Source organism: Callithrix jacchus, chromosome 5 (assembly GCF_049354715.1).
Source record: "Callithrix jacchus isolate 240 chromosome 5, calJac240_pri, whole genome shotgun sequence".
NCBI classification, from domain to species: domain Eukaryota; kingdom Metazoa; phylum Chordata; class Mammalia; order Primates; family Cebidae; genus Callithrix; species Callithrix jacchus.
In genome coordinates, this window is record NC_133506.1 from 131,722,540 (window position 1) to 131,743,863 (window position 21,324).

The 21,324-nt window shown below is 57.1% G+C and overlaps 2 protein-coding genes across 8 annotated transcripts in view; one reads left to right on the plus strand and one right to left on the minus strand.

The window, feature by feature from the left end:
- Positions 1 to 1,628, plus strand: part of UNK (unk zinc finger) — a 40,244-nt gene extending 38,616 nt beyond the window's left edge. For both annotated transcript variants that reach the window (XM_035301781.3, XM_035301783.3), the window contains exon 16: positions 122 to 1,628. In XM_035301781.3, coding sequence (XP_035157672.1) covers positions 122 to 277 — 156 coding nt within the window. In that variant the 3' untranslated portion in view covers positions 278 to 1,628. The remainder of the gene's footprint in view (positions 1 to 121) is intronic.
- Positions 1,629 to 3,028: 1,400 nt separating this feature from the next.
- Positions 3,029 to 21,051, minus strand: UNC13D (unc-13 homolog D). Of its 6 annotated transcripts, XM_078374674.1 has the most exons (34): positions 20,994 to 21,051; positions 20,706 to 20,856; positions 19,979 to 20,014; positions 19,660 to 19,767; positions 19,517 to 19,576; positions 19,360 to 19,426; positions 18,933 to 19,113; positions 18,302 to 18,346; positions 18,110 to 18,178; positions 17,856 to 17,925; positions 17,574 to 17,678; positions 17,368 to 17,460; positions 17,187 to 17,290; positions 14,191 to 14,308; positions 13,956 to 14,080; positions 13,741 to 13,831; positions 13,603 to 13,659; positions 13,427 to 13,524; positions 13,270 to 13,321; positions 13,059 to 13,189; positions 12,821 to 12,941; positions 12,342 to 12,485; positions 12,052 to 12,150; positions 11,759 to 11,965; positions 11,514 to 11,582; positions 10,424 to 10,503; positions 7,195 to 7,300; positions 7,046 to 7,117; positions 6,525 to 6,608; positions 6,307 to 6,427; positions 5,964 to 6,087; positions 4,771 to 4,967; positions 3,746 to 3,862; positions 3,147 to 3,440 (listed from the first exon to the last, which is right to left on the minus strand). In XM_078374674.1, the coding sequence occupies exons 2-34, from the start codon at positions 20,820 to 20,822 to the stop codon at positions 3,283 to 3,285; spliced, it is 3,426 nt and encodes a 1,141-aa protein (XP_078230800.1). In that variant the 5' UTR covers positions 20,823 to 20,856; positions 20,994 to 21,051; the 3' UTR covers positions 3,147 to 3,282. The 6 variants fall into 6 exon arrangements, 5 of the variants coding, with proteins under 5 accessions (XP_035157675.3, XP_054112483.1, XP_008996016.1 ...); XM_035301784.3 differs by having other exon boundaries at positions 3,029 to 3,862; XR_013535995.1 differs by lacking the exon at positions 5,964 to 6,087 and having other exon boundaries at positions 3,029 to 3,862.
- Positions 21,052 to 21,324: the final 273 nt, after the last annotated feature.

Consider the following 21,324-nt stretch of genomic DNA (forward strand, 5'->3'; position numbering starts at 1 on the left):
TGTTGAGCTTGGTGCCTCAGTTTTCCCATCCCAAGAGGGCTGAAGTGAGGATCAAGGGAACTCCTTGCTCAACTTGGGGCTAGACCCATGGCTGGTAACCACAGTGCCCCTTTCCCCACAGGCCGTATTCCACATGCAGTCAGTGAAATGCCTTAAGTGTCAGGAACAGAAGCGGGCGGTGCTGCCGTGCCAACATGCTGCGCTGTGTGAGCTCTGCGCCGAGGGCAGCGAGTGCCCCATCTGCCAGCCCGCCCGGGCCCACGCCCTCCAGTCGTGACCCTGCAGGCCTGGCCCAGCCTGGCTCAGATCTTCTCATCTAGGACTTTTTAAAGTATATATATATATACGAGTATATATATATATGTGTGTGTGTATGTATGTATGTATATGTATATGATTATGTATATGTATACATTTCCGTATGTGTGCAGGTATGCGTGGTGGCGTGGACAGTGTCTGTGTGTATATCTGTACATAGATATAGACACACACTTTAAAAGACTTACCAAGCACTTTTTAAAAGAAGAAACTATTTTGCAGTCCTCCCCTACCCACTCCCTGCCCTTCCTACCGCACAGACAACATCCCTTCTCCCACTGGCCTTTTGGCAGAGAATCTGTTTCTGTCTCTTTTTTAATGTAGGAACTAACTATTTTTAACTTCTTCCTGAGGCCTGAGCAGGCAAGGGTGGGACTGGAAGGCACTCAGGGGAGGGAGAAGCCCTCAGGGCAGGCCCTGCTCCCCCTCCCTCCTTGCCAGGGCAAGGGTGGAGTGTGGAAGATGTGGGTCCCCCAGGGTAGGCCTGGTCCCCAGCTGTGAGGGCCTCAGGGAGGCCCAAGGGTGTATGCTGGGGGCTCTCAGCTGGCGTAGCTCCTAGGTTTACCAAATGTGTATTGAATCCTAGGGAGAACAAGAAGAGCTGGAGGCCAATGCTGTGGGGCCAGCCCTACCCATTCTGGATACCTGGGCCCTTGAAGCCCATCAAGGGGCAAGGCCCAGGAGTTCCAGCCCTTAGGTTCCTGAGGCCTGGGGTCTACCCTCAGTCCTCTCCCCCTGGACTCCCCACAAGAGCCTCCCTGGCCCCAGGGTCACCTACCAGGCTGGCACTCATTCTATGACCCCCCTCCCAGCAGCCCCCAGCTATCCCTGCCCCCTCCCCCCTCTGGCAGCTAGCAGGGCAATTGGTGGGGAGGAGTGTGGACTGAGGACCAAGGGGGCTTAGGCCCTGCCCTCCTCCCCGGAGGGGCTCCGAATGCATTCCTTGGTGCTCTCTGAGTGCAGCTGGTGTCCCGCCCTGTTCTGGGCGGACGCCTGTGTGCGTGCGTGTGTGTGTGTGCCTGTCCAGTGTATATTGTGTCTTAGCTTCCATTTTAAAAATTGTTCTGTACAGAAAGAGATGCAGCAGGGGCGGGAGGGCAGAGCGGGCGGAGGGTAGCAGCCACGCCCCCAGTACCGGGTGTCTGGGATAGGAGCAAGAGGGCTGAGAGGATCTGGTCCTGGCCCAGGCTCCCCCTTGGGCTCAGCACGAAAGGGCTTTCAATGAATTAAGTGAAAACTTTTTCCTTTTTTACAAAAATGCAAAAATCAACAAAGCTCCAAACCTATTGGAAATAAAATATGAACTTACAGTAGTAGCTTGTTTACATGGGGTGAGGGGGAGTGGGCCCCAAAAGAGGGCCTCTGAACTATGAGGTGGGCCAGGAGCCCTGCCTCAGTCATGGAAATAGCTGGTACCCACATCCCTGAGGTATGGTAAGGCAGCTGGAGAGGCCTGGAGGCTCCCTGGACCCACCAGACCTTGAGACAGCTGAAGTGCTCTCCAACCTAGGCCTGCCGGGGTTGACACAGGAACGCTTAGCCTTGGATACCGAGGCCTCCCAGGCCCTAGGACTCTTGAGGGTTGTGTGGTTAGTGATGACTGGCTTCCCTGTTGATGGTTTCCAAAAAGCAATAGGACCCCTAATTGTTTCTCAGAGGAACAGTGTCTTCCCAACTGGGCACAGTGGTGCAGGCCTGTGGTCCCAGCTACTAGGGAAGCTGAGGTGGGAGGATCACTTGAGCCCAGGAGGTCGAGGTTGCAGTGAGCCATGATCGCAAAACTGCCTCCTGCTTGGGTGACGGTGAGGCCCCATCTCAAAAACAAAAACAGGCTGAGGTGGGTAGATCACTTGAGGTCAGCTATTAGTGAGACCAGCCTGGCCAACATGGTGAAACCCCGTCTCTACTGAAAAAAAGAAATACAAAAATTAGCTAGGTGTGGTGGCACATACCTATTGTCCCAGCTACTCAGGAGACTGAGGCAGGAGGATCATTTGAACCTGGGAGGCAGAGGTTGCAGTAAGCTGAGATTATGTCATAAGCACTCCAGCCTGGGCATCAGAGTGAGACTCCATCACAAAAACAAAAAACCCAGTGCCTTCCCATCGGGATAATTTGCTGGTAGAGCCTAGAAGCCATCTTGCCTCCTGCCTCCTTTGCCCCGCCCTGCTCCCAGTTGGGGTGAGAAAACACCTTGGTGGGATCTTCTGTGTGGTCTCAGGTTTACAGCTACAAGGGGGCTTGGAGGTCATCTTGGCTAACCTCACCTCCCAGCATCTTGTGCAGACTCAGAGGTTCAGGTGTGGAACCAGGGTCACACAGCTAGGATGATGTGATGACCAGGCCTCAGGCACTGACACCCCCCAGGCAGGGTAGGGACCCCAGCTCCTGTACACCCTACTGTCTCAAGAGCAGCCCCTCAGCCTCCACCTGCACCCCTGGGAAGTCCCTGCTGACTATGCTCCCCTGAGGAACAGGTCCCTATCCTGGGTGTGGCCACAGGACCTAGTATTTCTGGTGAAACCAGTTGTTCAAAGCCCACAGCCAAAAATCACCCCAACCCTGCCTCTGCCTCAGTTACTCCTATACCCACCTCCCTGCTTTGTAGCTGCCCCAGGGTGGGGGTAGCTCAAGGTCCCCTGAGGGCCAAGGAGGAAACCAACTGGCCTGGCTTGTCGCATTCTGGGCCCCACGATAGGCCAAAGGTACATTTTCTAAGAGGACAATGGGTTCGTTTTTATTTTTGCTAGGAAAGTTTCAAGGTGGCAGGTGCTATCTGGGGTGGCAGGTGCTTTCTGGGGAGGAGTTGAGTGCAGCAGACACAGTGGCCAAACAGTCCTTTCTGCTTCTGTCTGTCTGTGCCATCCCCTGCCACCTGCCAGCTCTCGATCCCTCAGAGCCAGAAGGTTCCAGGCTTCCTGGCCTGGGTGCTGGCAGTCCCTGGGGAGAAGACCCAGCTTCCCTCTAGTAACGGTCACCACCTTCCCCCCAGGACAGCTGGAGCCTCATCTTTGGCAGGGTCCCCTGTCCCTTCCCCAGGAGGCTCTGTGCCTGCAGCCCTGCTCCCAGTGAACCTGGCCCCCACCCCAATAGGTGGAACAGGAAGACCAGGAGACGGATGGCCAGATCCCCTGTCCACCAGAGCAGGTTTTCCGAGAGGTGGGCAGGGGCAGGGTTTGCTTCCCCTGGTGCTGGGAGGTGGCGGAGAAATTGCAGCCAGGGCTGGCAGCAGGGAGGCGGAGTAGAGATATCTCTGCTGAGCCATCATCACTGTGGGAGGCAGGGAGGAGGTCTGCATACTGGGGCTCCTTAAGTGTTAGGCCAGGCTGGAGGGCTGTGCTGTGGCGGGGAAGCCTCAGACCTTTCAGGTAAGCCCTTGCAGGTCCCCACCAGGTACCTGGCCTCACTGCAAACCTCCACAGCTACAGTGCAGGCCACAGGGCATGCTGGGAGGCCTGCTTGGCCCGCTGCCGCCGCAGCCTCACAAAAACCTGGGCCTCTCGATCACCCTTCCGGCCCTCCAGCAGCTGCAAGATTGGGTCCCCTGTGGAGAGAGGGGTTTCGGAGTCAGATGCCAGGGGAGTGGCAATGGCTGGTGGTGGTAGGGAAGGGTGGGGGGGGGGGGGTGGGCACACAACACTGCCCCATCCCCCGCCCCGACAACCTGGAAGGAAACCAGTGACAAACCTGAACCAGCCCAGCTCAGGAGGTGGCCTGACAGCCATGGCTGAAACTTGCTAAGGTTTGGCTATTTTTTTTTTTTGAAACAGAGTCTTACTCTGTCACCAGGCTGGAGTGCAGTGGCACAATCTCAGCTCACTGCAACCTCTGCCTCCTGGGTTCAAGTGATTCCCCTGCCTCAGCCTCCTGAGTAGCTGGAACTGCCTGGCTAATTTTTTTTGTATTTTTAGTAGAGACAGGGTTTCACTATGTTGGCCGGTCTGGTCTTGAACTCCTAACCTCTGCCTCTAAAGTGCTGGGATTATAGGCGTGAGCCACTGTGCCTGGTCTGGTTATATTACCTTTTTATATGAGAACCTAAAGCTAGCAAATTAACTTCTTTATGCCTCAGTTTACTCATCTATAAAAGAGTGCTAATAATATCTGCTTCATTGGCTGGCATGTGTCAAGTGCTTAGCACTTGCTCATAATACATGCACAAGCACCAGACTGTTTCAGATACCAGAAATGCTCTGCAGGGTTGTGACCCCACTGAGTGAGATCCAGGCCCTTCTCCCCAGGTAAACATCTTGGTGACATCCCCACTAGGGAGAGTCATGTTTCACTTAAAGTTCACTGGGCTCTTGATTAGACACGGGCCATGGCTGTCCCACTAGCTCCCATCTCCAGAGAGGCTGTTCTCCAACCCTGGCATTGCCTCGCTGGGGCCCCTGTCTGAGCTTTACAGGCCCCTGTCCCTGTATCACCACCCTTCCCTGGGCTCAGGCCTACCATTGGGTGCGGGGTACGTGAGGGGCAGGCGGGTCTGAGGCACCTCACCAGGCTCCTCAGAGCCACTCAGCCCGTGCACCTCACACAGCGGCAGAAAGGCCTCCCCTTCCAGGTCGTCGGCCCCCAGTGTGTCGTAGTCCAGCACGGTGAGCAGGAGGCATGCCCCAGGCTTGCGGCACAGCTCAGCAGGCACCAGGCTGCAGGGAGAGTCAGGGCTCTGCTGCCAGCCCCAGCACGGCCACCCCCAGCCCCAACACATGGGATCACCCGCTTGGTGTTGGGAACCAGCCAGGGTTAGGACTGCAAAGCCAGCTCTCAGCCTGGCGCCTCTCAACCATATGGTGCAATGTCTGCTCTGACTGTGGGTGATGCTTTAAACCAGGGGTCCTGCGTCCCCTGCCCACCTGTCTTGAGGAACTAGGAGCAGATTACTGAGAACCTCAGGGACAGGACCCTTCCCTAGAAGTCCCTAAGTTCAACATGTGGAGTCCATCCCTGCCCCCAGGGGAAGCAAACTCTTTTGAGATGGGTTCTTGCTCTGTTGCCCAGGCTGGAGTGTAGTGGCACGATCTCAGCTCACTGCAGCCTCCACCTCCCAGGTTCAAGTGATTCTCCTACCTCAGAGTAGCTGAGACTGCAGGGGTATGCCACCATGCCTGGCTAATTTTTTATATTTTTAGTAGAGACACGGTTTCACCATGTTAGCCAGGGTGTCTCGAACTCCTGACCTTATGATCCACCAGCCTTGGCCTCCAAAAGTGCTGGGATTACAGGCGTGAGCCACTGTGCCCAGCCCTTTTTTTTTTTGGAGATGGAGTCACTCTGTCGCCCAGGCTGGAGTGCAGTGGCACCATCTCAGCTCACTGCAGCCTTTACCTTCTGGGTTGAATGATTCTCCTGCCTCAGCACCCCAAGTAGCTGGATTACAGGCATGCGCCACCATCACACTGGGCTAATTTTGCATTTTTAGTAGAGGCAGCGTTTCATCACGTTGGCCAGGTTGGTGGGATGACAAAGTGCCGGGATGACAGGCATGAGCCACCGTGTCTAGCCGCAAACTTTTGTCCAGGTGCCCCATCCCTTGGACCCAGATTAGGCTATCTCAGGGGAGCCGCTTGACCTCAGCCAGAAGAAGCAGGCCTGAGGGAGCCCAGGAGGGGGAGGCACTGGGAGAAGAAGGGAGACCCACTCACAATTCAAAGGTCTCATCAAACAATGGGTGAAGGTCCTTCTTGTGCTTCTGGGTCTCCCGAGCGGCCAGCTCAGGGAAGTCATGCCTGGGCTCCAAGGTCAGCTGGACAAAGGGGTCACTGGAGCCTGGCAAGTGGCCGGGGGGAGTGCATCAGCTGAGGGTTTTTCAGCTACCCCACCCCCACAGCTATACCCCACTCAGCAGCACTGACCCCTCCTGGTAACTGGAGGAAATGCACCTAGAGCTCCTGTAGGGTGAGCAGAGCCCCCAGGGATGCTGAGACAGGAGGGCCAGGAGGGAACTACTCCTCTTTGGGGAGTGGCCAAAGGTCAGCCTCCGCTCACCGTTGGAGTCCAGGGGCAGCAGGCTGGAGGCGCTGAGCAGCTCCACATGCAGCTTCTGCTCGGAGGTGCGGTAGGAGGCCTTGACTGTCACAGCCCCCAGCTCTTCAGAGATGGTTTCTGACTAGGGTGGGGAGCACGGACAGGGTGAATGGGGACACAGTAGGGGCAAGGTGCTCCAGGACCTGCAGAGGGCACAGTGCAAGGGAGAGGGGCCTCACCTGCTGCTGGATTCGGCCACAGAAGTACCTCCGGATGAGCTCCCGGCTGGATGCTGCCTGCAGCTCCAGGTTCCTCTGCAGAGCCTGGGAACACATACAGCTGAGAAGCCACCTGGAGTGCGCACGCTACCACAGCCCGGGCCTGCCCTCCAGGAGCTCACAGTCAAGGGTAAGACGTCCGTTTGAAATGGAAAATAGTGGGTCATGGGACTGCAGGCACAGGCCACCCTCAGGCCAGTCACACAGCAGGACAGAGGCACAGACAAGACTGGCTTTCCCGGCCTCCCTCCCCTCCAACCCCACCATGCAGGCACACAGGACCCCTGTGCTCAGGAGGACTCAGGCTTGGCTTCAGGTTCTGTCATCAGTGTTCTAAAATTTGTAAGAATTTTTGAATAAGGGGCACAGCTTTTCATTTTGTACTGAGCCCCATAAGTTAGGTAGCTGGTCCTGGATACAGGTGAGTGCTGAAAGGCGGCTTCCCCTGACCTCCTACAGGGAAGCTCACCCAAACCCCCTACCTGGAAAGTTGCTGTGTGCAGGGCCTCAGGTGGCAGGCCACAACCCTCAGCATGGAAGCAGATTTCCAGGTTCTGGGGAAGACATCAGAGGTGAGTGACCCCAGGCACCCTCCCACTAGGGTTATCCTTGCTGTGACCAGTTCTGTTACCTGCAGGGCAATCTTCAGCCTTTTGGAGGCCAGGGACGAACTGCGCTGGGAGGCAGCCACCTCCTCCAGCACTGTGAGCGTGTGGGTCCAGAGCAGGGTCAGGAGGCTGGGGTGGGGCGGGGCCAGAAGGATGAGGGGGGACCAGAGGGATGCGGACACAGCACGGCAGGCAGGCGGCAGCAGAGGAGGAAGCAAAGATACTCTTCAGACGCAGGTAGGCCTCGGGGACCCAGCCCCACCCCAGCTCCTCCCACCTCCACCCTCCCCCTCTGCTTCCTGCCCCAGGTGGGCTGGGGAGAGGGCAGGTAGAGGAGGACGAGCCAGGGGCAGGTGGGGTCAGTCCTATCCAACACTCAACCTCAGTGAAGAGCCCTTCCCAGCAGGCTAATAGAACCCACAAACAAGGCTGGAGACAGGGAGGAGGCCAGGCCCCCAGTGACCAAACCATGATTTAAGACAGGCCGGGCATGGTGGCTCATGCCTGTAATCCCAGCACTTCGGGAGGCCGAGGCAGGCAGATCATGAGGTCAGGAGTTCAAGACCATCCTGGCCAACATGGTGAAACCCCATCTCTACTAAAAATACAAAAATTAGCTGGCATGGTGGCATGTGTGTGTAATCCCAGCTACTCAGGAGGCTGAGACCCGAGAATCGCTTGAACCTGGGAGGCAGAGGTTGCAGTGAGCCAAGATCACACCACTGCACTCCAGCTTGGGCAAGTCTCAAAAAAAAAAGGTTCATGGCTGGGCAAGGTAGCTCACACCTATAATCCTAGCACTTCAGGAGGCTGAGGCAGGTGGATGGTTTGAGTCCAGGAGTTTGAGATCACTCAACAGGCTGAGGTGGGAGGGATAGCTGGAGCACAGTAAGATGAGGCTGTAGTGAGCCGAGATCACACCACTGCACTCCTGAGTAACAAGAGTGAGACCCTGTCTTAAAAAAGGGAGCATGGCCAGGCGCAGTGGCTCACACCTATAATCCCAGCACTTTGGGAGGCCAAGGTGGGCTGATCACTTGAGATCAGGAGCACAAGACTCCATCCCACCCAAAAAAGTAGTTAATTAACTTGTGCAACACATTTAAGTGCCCATAATGTACCAGGCACTGTTCTTTCAAAAAATTTTTTTAGATAGGGTCTTCCTCTGTCACCCAGGCTGAGTGCAGGGGTACCATCACAGCTCACTGCAGCTTCTACCTTCTGGGTTCAAGTGATCCTCGTCAGCCTCCCAGGTAACTGGGACTACAGGTGCATGCCACCATGCCTGGCTAATTTTTGTATTTTTTTGAAGAGACTAGATTTTGCCATGTTGCCTGGGCTGGTCTTAAACCTGAGCCCAAGTGATCCACTCAACTCGGCTTCCCAAAGTGCTGGGATTACAGGCGTAAGCTATCGTAACTGGTGGTGTTCTAAAGGCTCGTGAGACAGCACTGAGCAAAACTTCCCTCTTGGTAGAGGTTTAACTCTGGTTTACGTGGAAAAATCTGGTCTAAGATCAAGTCCAACAGAGCTTAAAAGTGAAAAAAATAAAATATTACAGGTGGTGGCTCACGTCTGTAATCCCAGCACTTTTGGAGGTTGAGGTGGGCAGATCACAAGGCCAGGAGTTCAAGACCAGCCTGGCCAACATGGGGTTGGCCAGGGGCAGGTGGGATCAGTCCTATCTCTACTAAAAATACAAACATTAGCCAGGCGTGGTGGTGGGCACCTGTAGTCCCAGCTACTCGGGAGGCTGAGGCAGGAGAATCACTTGAACTGGGGAGACAAGCTGAGATTGCGCCACTACACTCCAGCCTGGGTGACAGAGCGAGACTCTGTCTCAAAAAAAATAAAAAATTAGTCTGGGCACGGTGGCTCACACCTGTAATCCCAGCACTTTGGGAGGCCGAGGCGGGCAGATCACGAGGTCAGGAATTCAAGACCAGCCTGGCCAACATGGTGAAACCCTGTTTCTACTAAAAGTACAAAAAAATTAGCCGGGCATGGTGGTGGGCACCTGTAATCCCAGCTACTTGGGAGGCCAAGGCAGGAGAATTGCTTGAAGCCAGGAGACGGAGGTTGCAGTGAGCGGAGATCTCACCACTGCACCCCAGTCTGGGTGACAGGGCGAGACTCCATCTCAAGAAAGTAAAAAAATATCCTGAAATACCACACAGGGGAAAAAAAACACAGAAAAAAATTTTTTTTAATTAAAATGAAAAATTAGGCCAGGCATGATGGCTCATGCCTGTAATCCCAATACTTTGGGAGGCCAAGGTGGGCAGATCATGAGGTCAGGAGTTCCATGCCAAAACCCCATTTCTATTAAAGATACAAAAAATTAGCTGGGCATGGTAGCTCGAGCCTGTAATTCCAGCTACTTGGGAGGCTGAGGCAGGAGAATCGCTTGACCCAGGAGGCAGAGGTTGCAGTGAGCTGAGATCATGCCATTGCACTCCAGCCTGGGCAACAGGGCAAGACTTCGTCTCAAAAAGAAATAAAAAATAAAAAATATATATATACACGGTGTAAGAAATAAAGATGGCCAGACTCCAAGGGGCCCTGGCTGTACTTGTGGGGGTGGAACAGAACTCTAGGAGGTCGGGCAGCCTCCTCAGGGCCCAGATTCTACAGGGAGGCAGGGCACTGTCATTGTCATCGTCACCACAGCTAACAGTCACTGACCACTTCCTTTGTACAGACACTGTGCTCAGCACTTCACATGACCCATTTTATCCTCACAGAAGCCAGAACTATTCTCATCTGCACCAGGAGCTCCCCCAAGGCTGCTAAGCAATGATGAAGCTGGAGTCTGAACCCAGGTGGTCCAGAGCCTCCTGTGCTGGACTCCGCTGCCTGTTGCCTGGCGTGCTGGGTCCCTGTTACGACACACCCTAACTACAGGTTCTCCCTGCACCACGGGCAGGGACCACCTGTAACCTTAGCGGGGCCTAGGAACAGTCAGGGAGACCCTGAAGACAGGCCTGGGATGAAAGGAGAAAGGACAGGCAGATTTTGGCTCAGCCTAGGGAAGAACTCAAAGCTGTCAGAGCCAGGCAGCAGACAACAGGGAGGCCTGTGAAGTGGCGAGCTCCCTGTCCCTGTGGCGAGCATGAGCAGAGCCTGTTGCACCCTCTAAGGGGGTCACCAAAGGGTTTCACCTCCCCCACTCAGAACGAATGCTGAGGCCCAGGATGGAGGGGAGTGGGAGGAGAGGTGGAGGGCGCACCCGGGGCAGGGGCTGCTACCCACCTGCTGAAGTTCTCTTGCACCAAGTTGGTGTTCATGTAGCAAAGCTCCACCTCCAGGAACTTCATCAGGGGCAGAATGGCCTGGGTGGGGAGGGCAGTTGTGGCTCTGGCCCATTTTGGCCCTACCCCCATCCCCCAACCCTGACCTGGAGGGAGGAAGCCAGGCTGGGAGCCTTTCCATAAGAGCGGTTTGTAGCATCTGTAAGATGCCAGCCCTACCCACCTCTCTGCCTTCCCCTCTCTGTTGCTCAGTCTGTTCCAACCACACTGGCCTCCTCTGCAGCCCTTAAGCTTCCAGGCCTGGTCCTGCCTCAGGGTCTCTGCCCTTGCTGTTCCCTCCACCTGGACTGCTCTTCCCCTAGAACTCCTCCTGGCTCCTCCCCTTGTTTCCTGTAGGCCTTGACTCAGCTGTCACCGCTTTCCCTGGTCATCATCTAAAAATGCAACCCTCTGACACTTCCCACCTGTTTCTCTGTTGTACTGTTCTCCGTAGCACTTATCATCATCTAGCACACTATATGTGTGTGCGCACGCGTCTGTGCATAACTGGAGTTATACTGCAACTATCACTGTAGTTATGGATGCTCACTGAGTAGGTCTTCTTTTACCTCTACTACTACAATGTAAGCTCCAGGAAAGCAGGTTTTGTCATATTGTTCACTGACCTATCCCCAATGCTCAAATCAATGCATAAGACAAAGTGGGTACCTGATAAATAGTTGATGAATGAATGAATACCCTCCCCTCATCAATCGCAGGTGTCCATTATGCTGTAGCCCCACCCAAGGTCAGCTGGCTTGTATTAACAGGACAGCCAAGCTAGCAGGCAGCTGAGGAGGATGTACACTCAGCCTGTTTGGCTGCAAAGCCTAAGACCTCCCCAGCTGCAGCCCCGCATCGACTGTCCGTGCTGGGACAGCCTGTGGAGTGACCCCACCCATTCCTGTGAGCATCCCGGGAGAAACTGAGGCCCAGAGAGAGAACATGCCTTGTCTGGTCTGGGGGACTTATCTCTAACACCCAGGCTTTCAATGACCCCAGATCCACAGCTGGCAGGGCGGTGAAGGCCAGCAGGCAGAAGGGCCACTTACATCCTCAGGCAGGACAGACTCCCTGATGCCCACGAGTTTCTGGATATGCTTGGCGATGCCCACCTCCAACTGGAGACACAAAACAGTAGAAGGAGGGAGATTAGGGCATGAGTTGGGGATGGGAACGTTCCTTAGAGCCTGAGTTTAGATGCAGGAAGGGGTTGGGGCTGGACGTTGGCCCAGGTCCTGCTGGAGCCAGGCAGGCTGAAGACAGGATGGGGTGACTGTGCGGTTGGACAAGGTACCTGCTCGGCCAGGGTGTGAACACCAGTGCGGATCTCGTGGCCCAGCCCGGCCAGTGCGCTCTGCAGCTGGGCATGCAGCGTGTTCTGCAGCTGCCCCTGCTCCAGCACAGCCCCTACCCGATGCTCCAGGGCCTCCCATGCCAGCTGGGCAGGCAGCTTGCCAATCACCAGCCGCAGCTGCTCCATGTCATTCACCACCACGCACAGCTGGAACAGAGATGCAGAGCTCCCTGAACAGCGCCCGGGCTGGTCCCCACACCCAGCCAGACTCCTAGCCCCAGAGCTGGCCTTACCATGTTGGCTGCCTGGGCTTGGTCCTTCTGGCCTGAAGAGAGTTCGCGGGCCCGAGCCTTTATAAGGCTGCAGTATACCAGGGCCAGGCGACAGGTGTCCTAGGGTGGGGTTGGACAGAGGGAACTGATCCATGGTTGGGGCACCCAGGAAGGGCAGGTGGGAGGGCATGGGAAAATCAGTGACTTGGGGGATTGAGGACACAGGCCTTGGGAGGCTGCTTGGGAGAAACCGTGGGTGGTGGTGTGGCTGTTCTAGAAAGAGGGAAAAGGGCACATGGAAGATGCTGCACCTCCACAAACTTGACAGTGATCATGAAGGCCTCCTCTGGGTCCGGCCAGTCCAGCTGCCGGGCGGTGTGGCTGATCTGAGCAAAGCAGGTGGACAGATCCACCGCGGATGTGCTGTGCTTGGTCAGTTCACCCAGGGGCACCAGCTGGGGGGAGGAGAGCGCTTAGAAAGGAGGACTCAGGACACTGCCAAATCCACCCCCTTCCCTCATTCAGAGCAGCTACCACCGCCAGGCACAGAGCTGGGCAGGGAGCTTCACAAGAGACAAGCAAGGCTCTGCTCAGACCCCGCCCCGCTGGGGGAGCTCAGGCAAGGGGAAGCCACAGTTAGCCCCAAGGATATCCAGAGGCAGCGTTTTGCACACAACTGACCTCAAGTGCACCCAAAAGGGACATTCAGAGTGTGTTACCAGCTTTTACTATGCTTTGGAAGTCCAGGCAGAGCCCAAGCCTCAACCCCAAACCAGGGCCCCGCCCCCACCTCATCCATCTGCACAGCGCGCTGCACCCGTGCCAGGGCCACGCTGTACGTCTTCTGCAGCCAGGAAGGGATGGCTGGCTGGAACCAGCGGTGGAAACTCTCCAGGGCCAAGACTCCATCCCTGGGGAGTGCCGGGACTCGGTGTTGGTAAGGCTAGGGCCAGCATGGACCCCAGGGCCTTGTCCACCCTCCCCTCCCCTGTCCCCTCGAAGCCGCTGGCAGTTGGCGTGCTGCCCACCTCTCCGAGGAGCTTGGGCACAGCTGGCAAAGCTCCTTGAGGGTGATGTAGAGCTGAAACAGACTCTCGCCCATCTCTGGGGACACCGCATCGCCCACAGCTGTGGTGTGGTCCTGTACCCGCTTGGCCACCTGTAAAAGAAAGGTGTGGAGGGTGGGGCACACAGCTGTCGTGGAGGGCATGGCCTGGGAGACAGGGGTGAGGGACTCACCAGCCACTGCAGCTCCCGGAAAGCCATGGGGAAGAGGTGGATCTTGAGGGCACTGGAGGAAAGGCGTCAGGTGTTACCCAGTGGCACACACCAGGGTCCCTGTGGTTCCAGTTCTGAGCCAATGCCCTACTACCTCCCGACCTAGCTGTCTGCTCACTTGTGGAAAATCTTGTCCCACGTGCGCTGGCACTGGTGCAGGTCGCCAATGATGTCCTGTACCAGGCCTAGCAAGGCCTTGCCTGCCTCCAGCATGCCCTTCAGGGACAGAGGTGGGCTAAGCAGGGGTGCCAGAGGTAGGCACCACCCCCTACCCTCCCTGCCCAGCACCCTCACCTGCATCATGGGCTGATGGTGCTGCTGCTTCAGGTGGAACCATTCAGTGGTGCCAGTCTGTCAACAAAGAGGCCGTGAGCAGGGAGGGATTGCCAGCCCCAGCACGTGTCTCCCCCATCCCCAGCGTGACTGCCACACCTGCAGGGCCTCAGTCACCAGCTGGGGCAACGGGGCAGTGTTGGGGCATAGCTCTCTGAAGGCCTTCATCTTGCACATCTGTACCAGGACCCTGCAAGGCAGAAGGAGCCATGTCCAAAGTGCCTGCTGCACCATACTCACTCCTCCCACCCCTCAGCAGCCCTGCTGCTCCCTCATCCCTGACCCCACCGAGGAACAGGAGAGGAGCCACTGACCTGAGGAGAGACTGCAGCCGGGCTGGGGAGTCCGAGACAGAGAGGGGGAAGACGGAGCGGAACCTCCGGATGAGGGAGAGACCGTAGGCCAGCAGGGAGCTGAATGAGGCAGCCAGCTCTTCCTCCTACAGGGCCAAGAGAGGCTTTAGGGGGCCTGGACAACCTCTGCTTCTCCCCTTCCCCTTCCCTGGGCCCTGCCTGCCGGCCCAGCACCCCTCACCCACTGCACGCCCACCTGTTCTGCCTTGAGCCGGCCCTGGATCCACTGGTACTCGATGCTGGTGATGGGGTGCAGGAGGCAGCTGCTGGGGAACTCCAGACTCTGGTAAAGGCGGCTGTAGGCCAGCCACTGCCTGCAGGGACAGGAAACCCTCTGCTGGGCTGGGAGGAGGGAGTTACCCTCTCCTGTTCACAAAGCCTCAGGTGGAGGGAATCACCTCCCTCCTCCAGGGCACCTGGTGGAGCCCCATCTATCAGCATAGATTGAAAACTAGTGGCTCAATGTGATAAGCAGGATTTTTTTTTTTAGGTGGAGTCTCGCTCTGTCACCCAGGCTGGGGTACAGTGGTGCGATCTTGGCTCACTGCAACCTCCACCTCCTGGGTTCAAGCAATTCTCCAGCTTCTGTCTCCCAAGTAGCTGGGACTACAGGCATGCACCACCATGCCCAGCTAAATTTTGCATTTTTAGTAGAGATGGGGTTTTATCATGTTGGCCAGGCTGGTTTTGAACTCCTGACCTCAAGTGATCCACCTGCCTCGGCCTTTCAAAGTGTTGGGACTACAGGTGTGAGCCACCATGCGCAGCCAGGATTTTTGTTTGTTTGTTTTCACTGACGCTTTTCAAATTGCCCAGATTGAGATCTTTGTGATTTTAAAACTTCAGGATTGCTTGCTGTTTTTGAAAAATTGGGAGGCCGACAGAGGCAGATCACCTGAGGTCAGGAGTTTGAGACCAGCCTGGCCGACATGGTGAAACCCTGTCTCTACTGAAAATACAAAAATTAGCTGGGCATGGTGGTAGTCCCAGCTACTTGGGAGGCTGAGGCTGAAGAATAGTTTCAACCCAGGAGGTGGAGGTTGCAGTAAGCCAAGATCAGGCCACTGCACTCCAGCCTGGGTGACAAGAGGGAAACTCCAGCTCAAAAAAAAAACAAAAGAAAGGAAAAATTGGATCTAAGGACTTGAGCCTTCAGACACATGTGGCATCATCGAGAACTTCCTTTCAGATGGTTTGGGGGACATCACACACATGAGGTCCAGTGGGAGGGCAAAGGATGAGGGATAGGGAGAGAAGCAGACTGGGGACAGGCCAAGGTCCCTGCTGGACACTGAGCCACCTGCATTATTATGCTTGGGCCCTGCAGGCAAACCAGGCTCCTCCCCATCTGGTGCCTGCTTCAGTCCCCAGCCTCACCGCCATCCCACCCTCTAATCCGATCACCCACCTGCCTGACATCCTAGCAGTACACACGCTGACCCTGGCCCAGAAATGCACTCCCCAGTCTCCCTCTACCTCCCTCTCAGATGCCAAGTCCCAGCCCAGGCCTGAGGCAGCATCCTGCTCCTATTCGTTGTTCCCTGATCAGCCCCTGGCTGTGTCCCATCTCTCTCTCTCTCTTTTTTTTTATTTGAGACGGAGTCTCACTCTGACGCCCAGGCTGGAGTGGAGTGGCACAATCATAGCTCACTGGAACTTCCACCTGCCAGGTTTAAGACATTCTCATGCCTCACCCTCCTGAATAGCTGGGATTACAGATGTGTACCACCACACCTGGCTAATTTTTGTATCTTTAGTAGAGATGGGGTTTCAGCATGTTGGCCAGGCTGGTCTCAAATTCCTGACTTCAAGTGATCCGCCTGCCTCGGCCGCCCAAAGTGCCGGCATTCCAGGTTTGAGCCACCGCACCAGGCAGGCTGTGCCTATCTCTGCCCTTCTCACCTGCGCTGGAATGGCTGTGACCCTGTGCCTTCCCCGGCATTCCTAGGACCTGACGTGACTAGCCCTCAACACAGACCTGTTCATGTCGGGCATAGCTTTGTTGAGTTGAAAGCTATGACACTGGAAAACAGGGCTGGGGTTAGGGACAGGGTCCATGCTCAAATGCCCAGAAGGACTCAGGAGATGAAAGTGACTGAAGTGGGCCTAGTGGCAGCCATGATGCGCAGAAGCGGACACGTCACTCTGCTCTGGCCACTCAAAAAAGCAGCAAAATGGCGGGGTGTGGTGGCTCATGTCTATAATCCCAACACTTTGGGAGGCTGAGGAGGGTGGATCACCTGAGGTCAGGAGTTCAAGACCAGCCTGACTAACATGGAGAAACCCTATCTCTACTAACAATACAAAATTAGCCAGGTGTGATGGCGCATGTCTGTAATCTCAGCTATTTGGGAGGCTGACAGGAGAATCACTTGAACCCAGAATGCAGAGGTTGCGGTGAGCCAAGATCACGCCATTGCTCTCCAGCTTGGGCAAAAAGAGTGAAACTCTGTCTCAAAAAAAAAAAAAAGGGCAGCAAAATTCTGGCCCTGCAGTTCTAGCACTTACATTATGAGAAGCTGGAGATCTGAACAGTATGTGAAATCTCCAGATAGTCTTTTCCAATTCTTTTTAGAAACGAGGTCTCACTCTGTGGTCCAGGCATGAGTGTGTTGGTGTGATCATAGCTACTGGAGCCTCGAACTCTTGGGATCAAGTGATCCTCCTGCCTCAGTCTCCCAAAGTCCTGGGATTCCAGGAGTGAGCCACTGCATCAACCGAATCTCTAGACCTTTTTTTTTTTAGACGAAGTTTTGCTCTTGTTACCCAGGCTGGAGTGCAATGGTGCGATCTTGGCTCACTGCAACCTCCGCCTCCTGGGTTCAGGCAATTCTCCTGCCTCAGCCTCCTGAGTAGCTGGGATTACAGGCACGTGCCACCGTGCCCAGCTAATTTTTTGTATTTTTAGTAGAGATGGGGTTTCACCATGTTGACCAAGATGGTCTCGATCTCTTGACCTCGTGATCCACCTGCCTCGGCCTCCCAAAGTGCTGGGATTACAGGCTTGAGCCACTGCACCCGGCCAGAATCTCTGGACTTTTTAAAGTTGGTAACTGATTCAAAACTTAAAACTCACATTTTGGGCCAAAGGGAACTCTGCTAAGAATTACACTTTGGGCTATCAGCTTGCAGGAGGGTGGGGGTGTGGGGGATCTGGTGGCTCAGGGGTTCTGCCCAGGCCTGTGAACTCACGCCATGGACTGGTGGAAGTCGGACAGGTCCTTCTGTGTGGCATGGAGAAAGAGGACGGTGGCAGCCTGGGGACTCAACGATCCGTCCCAGGAGGTGCTGCCTGCCTGAGGGAGCAGATGGAGGAGTGTTAGACCCGAAGGGCAGCCCTGGCCGCGCCCAGCTCCGGGAGGGAGGGCAGTACCTGGTGCTGGGTGACCTCGTGGGACACAAGCTGCTGCAGAAGGTGGAGGTGCACTGTGTAGCTGGGCTGCGAGCGGCTGGCCAAGGTGGCTCTCTGCAATGAGGCCTCTGTAAGCAGTCAGGGCCCACACCGGTGCAGCCAGCCCCCCAACCCAGCCAGACAACCGCAGGAGCTGGGCACAGTCACTTGCCCAGGATTCCACCTACCCGCTTATGGATGAGCTGGAACTGGAGGTGGCACTGGCCTCGGTCTGGGTAGGTCTCAGTGCGGGGTTCCAGGGGGTACCACTGGTCCTCTCGGCAGCGCAGGTCCTGGCAGGCGGGGATGCCCGGCCCATGAGTGTCAGAACCTCACAGAGTCAGGGCAGCAGAGGCAATGGGAGGCGGACCCCAGGCTCAATTTCGTGCTGACAAGGAGCCTCTCCCCAGAGTCCCTCCCAACCCCCTCCCTCTGCCTCGCTCCTGGACCCCTTTCCCCATTCTCCTCACCTGCAGCCTCAGAACCACATTCCCCAGAAAGTCGTCCTGGCCTTTGTCCTTCCGGGCCTCCTTAAAGATCCTGCATCAGGCAGGCTCCCGTGAGGGAGATGTCGCAAGCATTGGAAGGAATCAGGCTGGAATCTACCCCCTGCCACAGCAACCTGGACCCCAAAGGCGCCTGCACCCCAGCACTCAGTGTGCATGTCAGGGGATGGGGGGCAGAAGGACCCCCACTCCTTCCCTGTGAGCCCTGCAACACCCACCTGCGAAGCCCATGCAGGTCTGTGAGCTCCCCAAGCTTCTGTCGGACAGACTCCACGGTGTCCAGGTCCCTGGTGGGACAGGTTTGAGAAGGAAGCAGAGAGAGTGCTTATGCCCTCTTCCAGGAGGAGGTTCTGCCTCTTCAACTCACATCCTTTCTCTTCCCATCCCTAGGGGCAGGCCAGGTCACTCACCACATGTCCAGATGAAAGCTTGAATTGGTGATATCCTCAAACTCCCTGTATGGAGAAAAGGACATGGTTGAGGGCCCTGGAGGGTGGATGCCCCCAGACAAAGCCTTAAATGACCCCAGCCCAGAGCCATGGAGTTGCAGAGTTGTCACCTATCCTGCCAAACTCCTTGCCTCCCAGCCGCATCCCTGCAGCTTTTTTTTTTTTTTTGAGATGGAGTCTGGCTCTGTCACTCAAGCTAGAGTGCAATGGCGCAATCTCGGCTCACTGCAACCTCCGCCTCCCAGGTTCAAATGATTCTCCTGCCTCAGCCTCCTGAGTAGCTGGGATTACAGGGATGAGCCACTGCACCCCGTCCTGCCTCCTTTAAGGTACAGCTTTAGGCACCCCCCAGACTCACCCACAAGGGCCCGAGACCCTCCTTGCCCCCAGCACGAGTGGCATTCATGTTGTTCTGTTCCATCTGCCCTACTATCTGTCTACCATGCCTCGAGATGGGCTCTTCCTCCAGTCTTTGCCCAGGGCCAAACCCCCTCCCCTGAGCCAGGAAGACCTACTCATCTCAGTGCCTGGGGGAGACCCTGCCACCCAGAGGAGACCCAGACAGAGTGGGGGCTGGGGCGGGGCCACCTACAGGATGAAGGTCTCGTCCCAGACAGGGTTGAGCGTCTGCGTGACAACCTGCGTGCGGTGGGTCTGCTCCTCAGGGATGGTGTGCTTCACCACAGCCTTCTGCCGCCGCCGGGACCCAGGGCTGCCCCCTGGTGCACCCACCCCCTGCTCAATGCCCAGCAGGCAGTAGGGGTCGCTGAACCCTGGGGAGGAGTGGAGAAGATGAGGCAGCTAGGGACTTGGCTGGGTCCAGGGGAGAGGCCCTCATAACCTCCCCCAGGGCTGAGCCTCCTCCTGGGGAGAGAGAAGGGGACCAGTAGCATGGGGGTGGGGCAGCGCCACAGGGCCTCTGGGAGGTGGGTGCTCAAGTCAAGAGTCCTGGGGCCAGGCTGTGATGGCAGAGGACGGAGCCAGGAAGAAGCCCCCCGGGAACCCCGCCCCATGCTCACCACTGACATCTTTGCCCAGAATGCCCTTGGCCTGTTTCACTGTTGCCTTCAGACAAAATGTTGGCTTCTGGACGGACAGGAGGGGTGGCCTGAGTCCCTGAGGTGGGGTGGACTTCCCAGACCACTCCTTGCCCAGGTGGCCCCGGCCCTGGATTACCTCAAGCTCCCTGACCCGCTGCAGTGCCTGCTGGTGCTCCTCCGGCTCCACGTGGAAGGCCTGATGGGGAGGCAGGCAGGTGGGTGGCTGGGAGCACGGGACGGGGAGCTGCAGGAAGGGGGTGGGGTGGGGGCTGGGCTCACCTCCTGCAGGTATCGCAGCAGCTCAGAGGCCTCTGTCACATGGTTGGGCTCAGGCTGACCGAGGCGGTGCAGGACCGTGTAGAGCGCGTCCTCATAGATCTGGGCCCGCTGGGACACACAGGGTCACCTTGGGAACCCCATCAGCCACCCCTGGCACCAACACCTCACGCCAAGGGCAGGACAAGGGGTGGCTTGTGCAGTGGAGGGGGCTGAGACCCAGGAGTTCCCCCCTACCACAAGCTGCTGCCATCAGCGTCGGCCAGCAGGAGAGTGCACAGCACCCTCCCCACCTCTCTGCACCCCAACACTCCACTCTTACCTGTTCTGGGGAGAAGTGGTGGGATGGAGGCTGGATCTACAGAGCAAGGTGGAAAGGCAGGGTGTCCGGGGAGGCCCAGAGCAGCCTCAGGTTGGGCAGGAAAGGCTCCTCCAAGGCCTGAACCAGGCCAAGGACATGGGGCCCCAGCACCCTGGCCTCCAGCCCCACCGACGCCCGCACCTGTTCCCCCAGCAGGCTTCCTGGGGGTCTGTCCCCTGGCCTGCTGTGGCTGAGGTCCATGGGTGCCCAGTATCGCGAGGCCTCCACACCCACACCCTACCTCCCTCCCTTCCCCAGAGGAAACAGCTCTTATCGGTGGCGGCTGCTCCTCACCCAGCTGCGGAAGTGAGGCTAGCAGTGGAGGTGAGGGTGGTGCCACACTGCCCTCGGGGTCTGCTGCTCCCTGAACAGCTCACCCCACACCCGGGATGCCCCCACCTAACAGAGCTGGTGCCTCTGGAGCTGGAGGAGCAGGGGATGGGGAGTCAGGCCCACCAGAGGAGGGATTCAGAGAGGCTCAGACCACAGGGCCTCTCCACAGTGGCCCAGAGGACACCTGGCAGCCCCTGCTCTGTAGCCCACAAGGCTCTGCCCAGGGAGGGGCAGGCAGGAGGTTCCCTGGTCCTCAGTTTCAGCCTTCCAGAGGTGGGGTCAGACGGCAGGGCACCCAAACCGAGAACACAGTGCTCCCCCAGGCTGACTCTCTCCCCGGTGAGGTCACTCCTACCTCTGGGGCCGTTTGGGGCAGAGGATCCTGTAGATCTTTGACTCTTTGACGCCTTATCTTGATGGCTTGGCGCAAGAAGGGAGGGCGCTGCTGCGGATGGGAGAGGAGTGTCGCCATGGTGGCCTTCTCTGCCCTTCCCTGTCCGCTGGTGCTGGGTGAAGACAGCAAAGCCACAGGATTACGCAAAGAGCCTGGGGCTGCCACCCTCTGCAGGGGAGGTTGGGGGTGGTGGACAGAAGGGTGAGGGTGTCACTGCCTGGGAGAGTCGGTCTCCCAGGCCCACTGCACCTTCCCCAGCCAGGATCCCTGCAGGACTCTCCTCCAGCTAGAGCAGAAGGTGGACTCTGTGGGCAGGCCTGGTCCCCCTCCCCCCTCCCACAAAGGCCCTGAGAAGGAGCCAGCGCTCTCAGCGGGCAGGGGGGCGGGGTGGCCAGCGTCCTGCCCCATCCATGTGCTGTGCCCAGGCTGGGCCAGGCACTGAGGGAAGCTGACATGGGCCCCAGGGGTTCTCACTCCACTTCTCCAAGTGGGTCTAGATGGGGGTGGGGTGGGATGGGGGGGTGGGGCGGGGCTCAGAGTGGGGGCTCCCGAGAAGCATCTCCCTGGAGGACAATTGCTC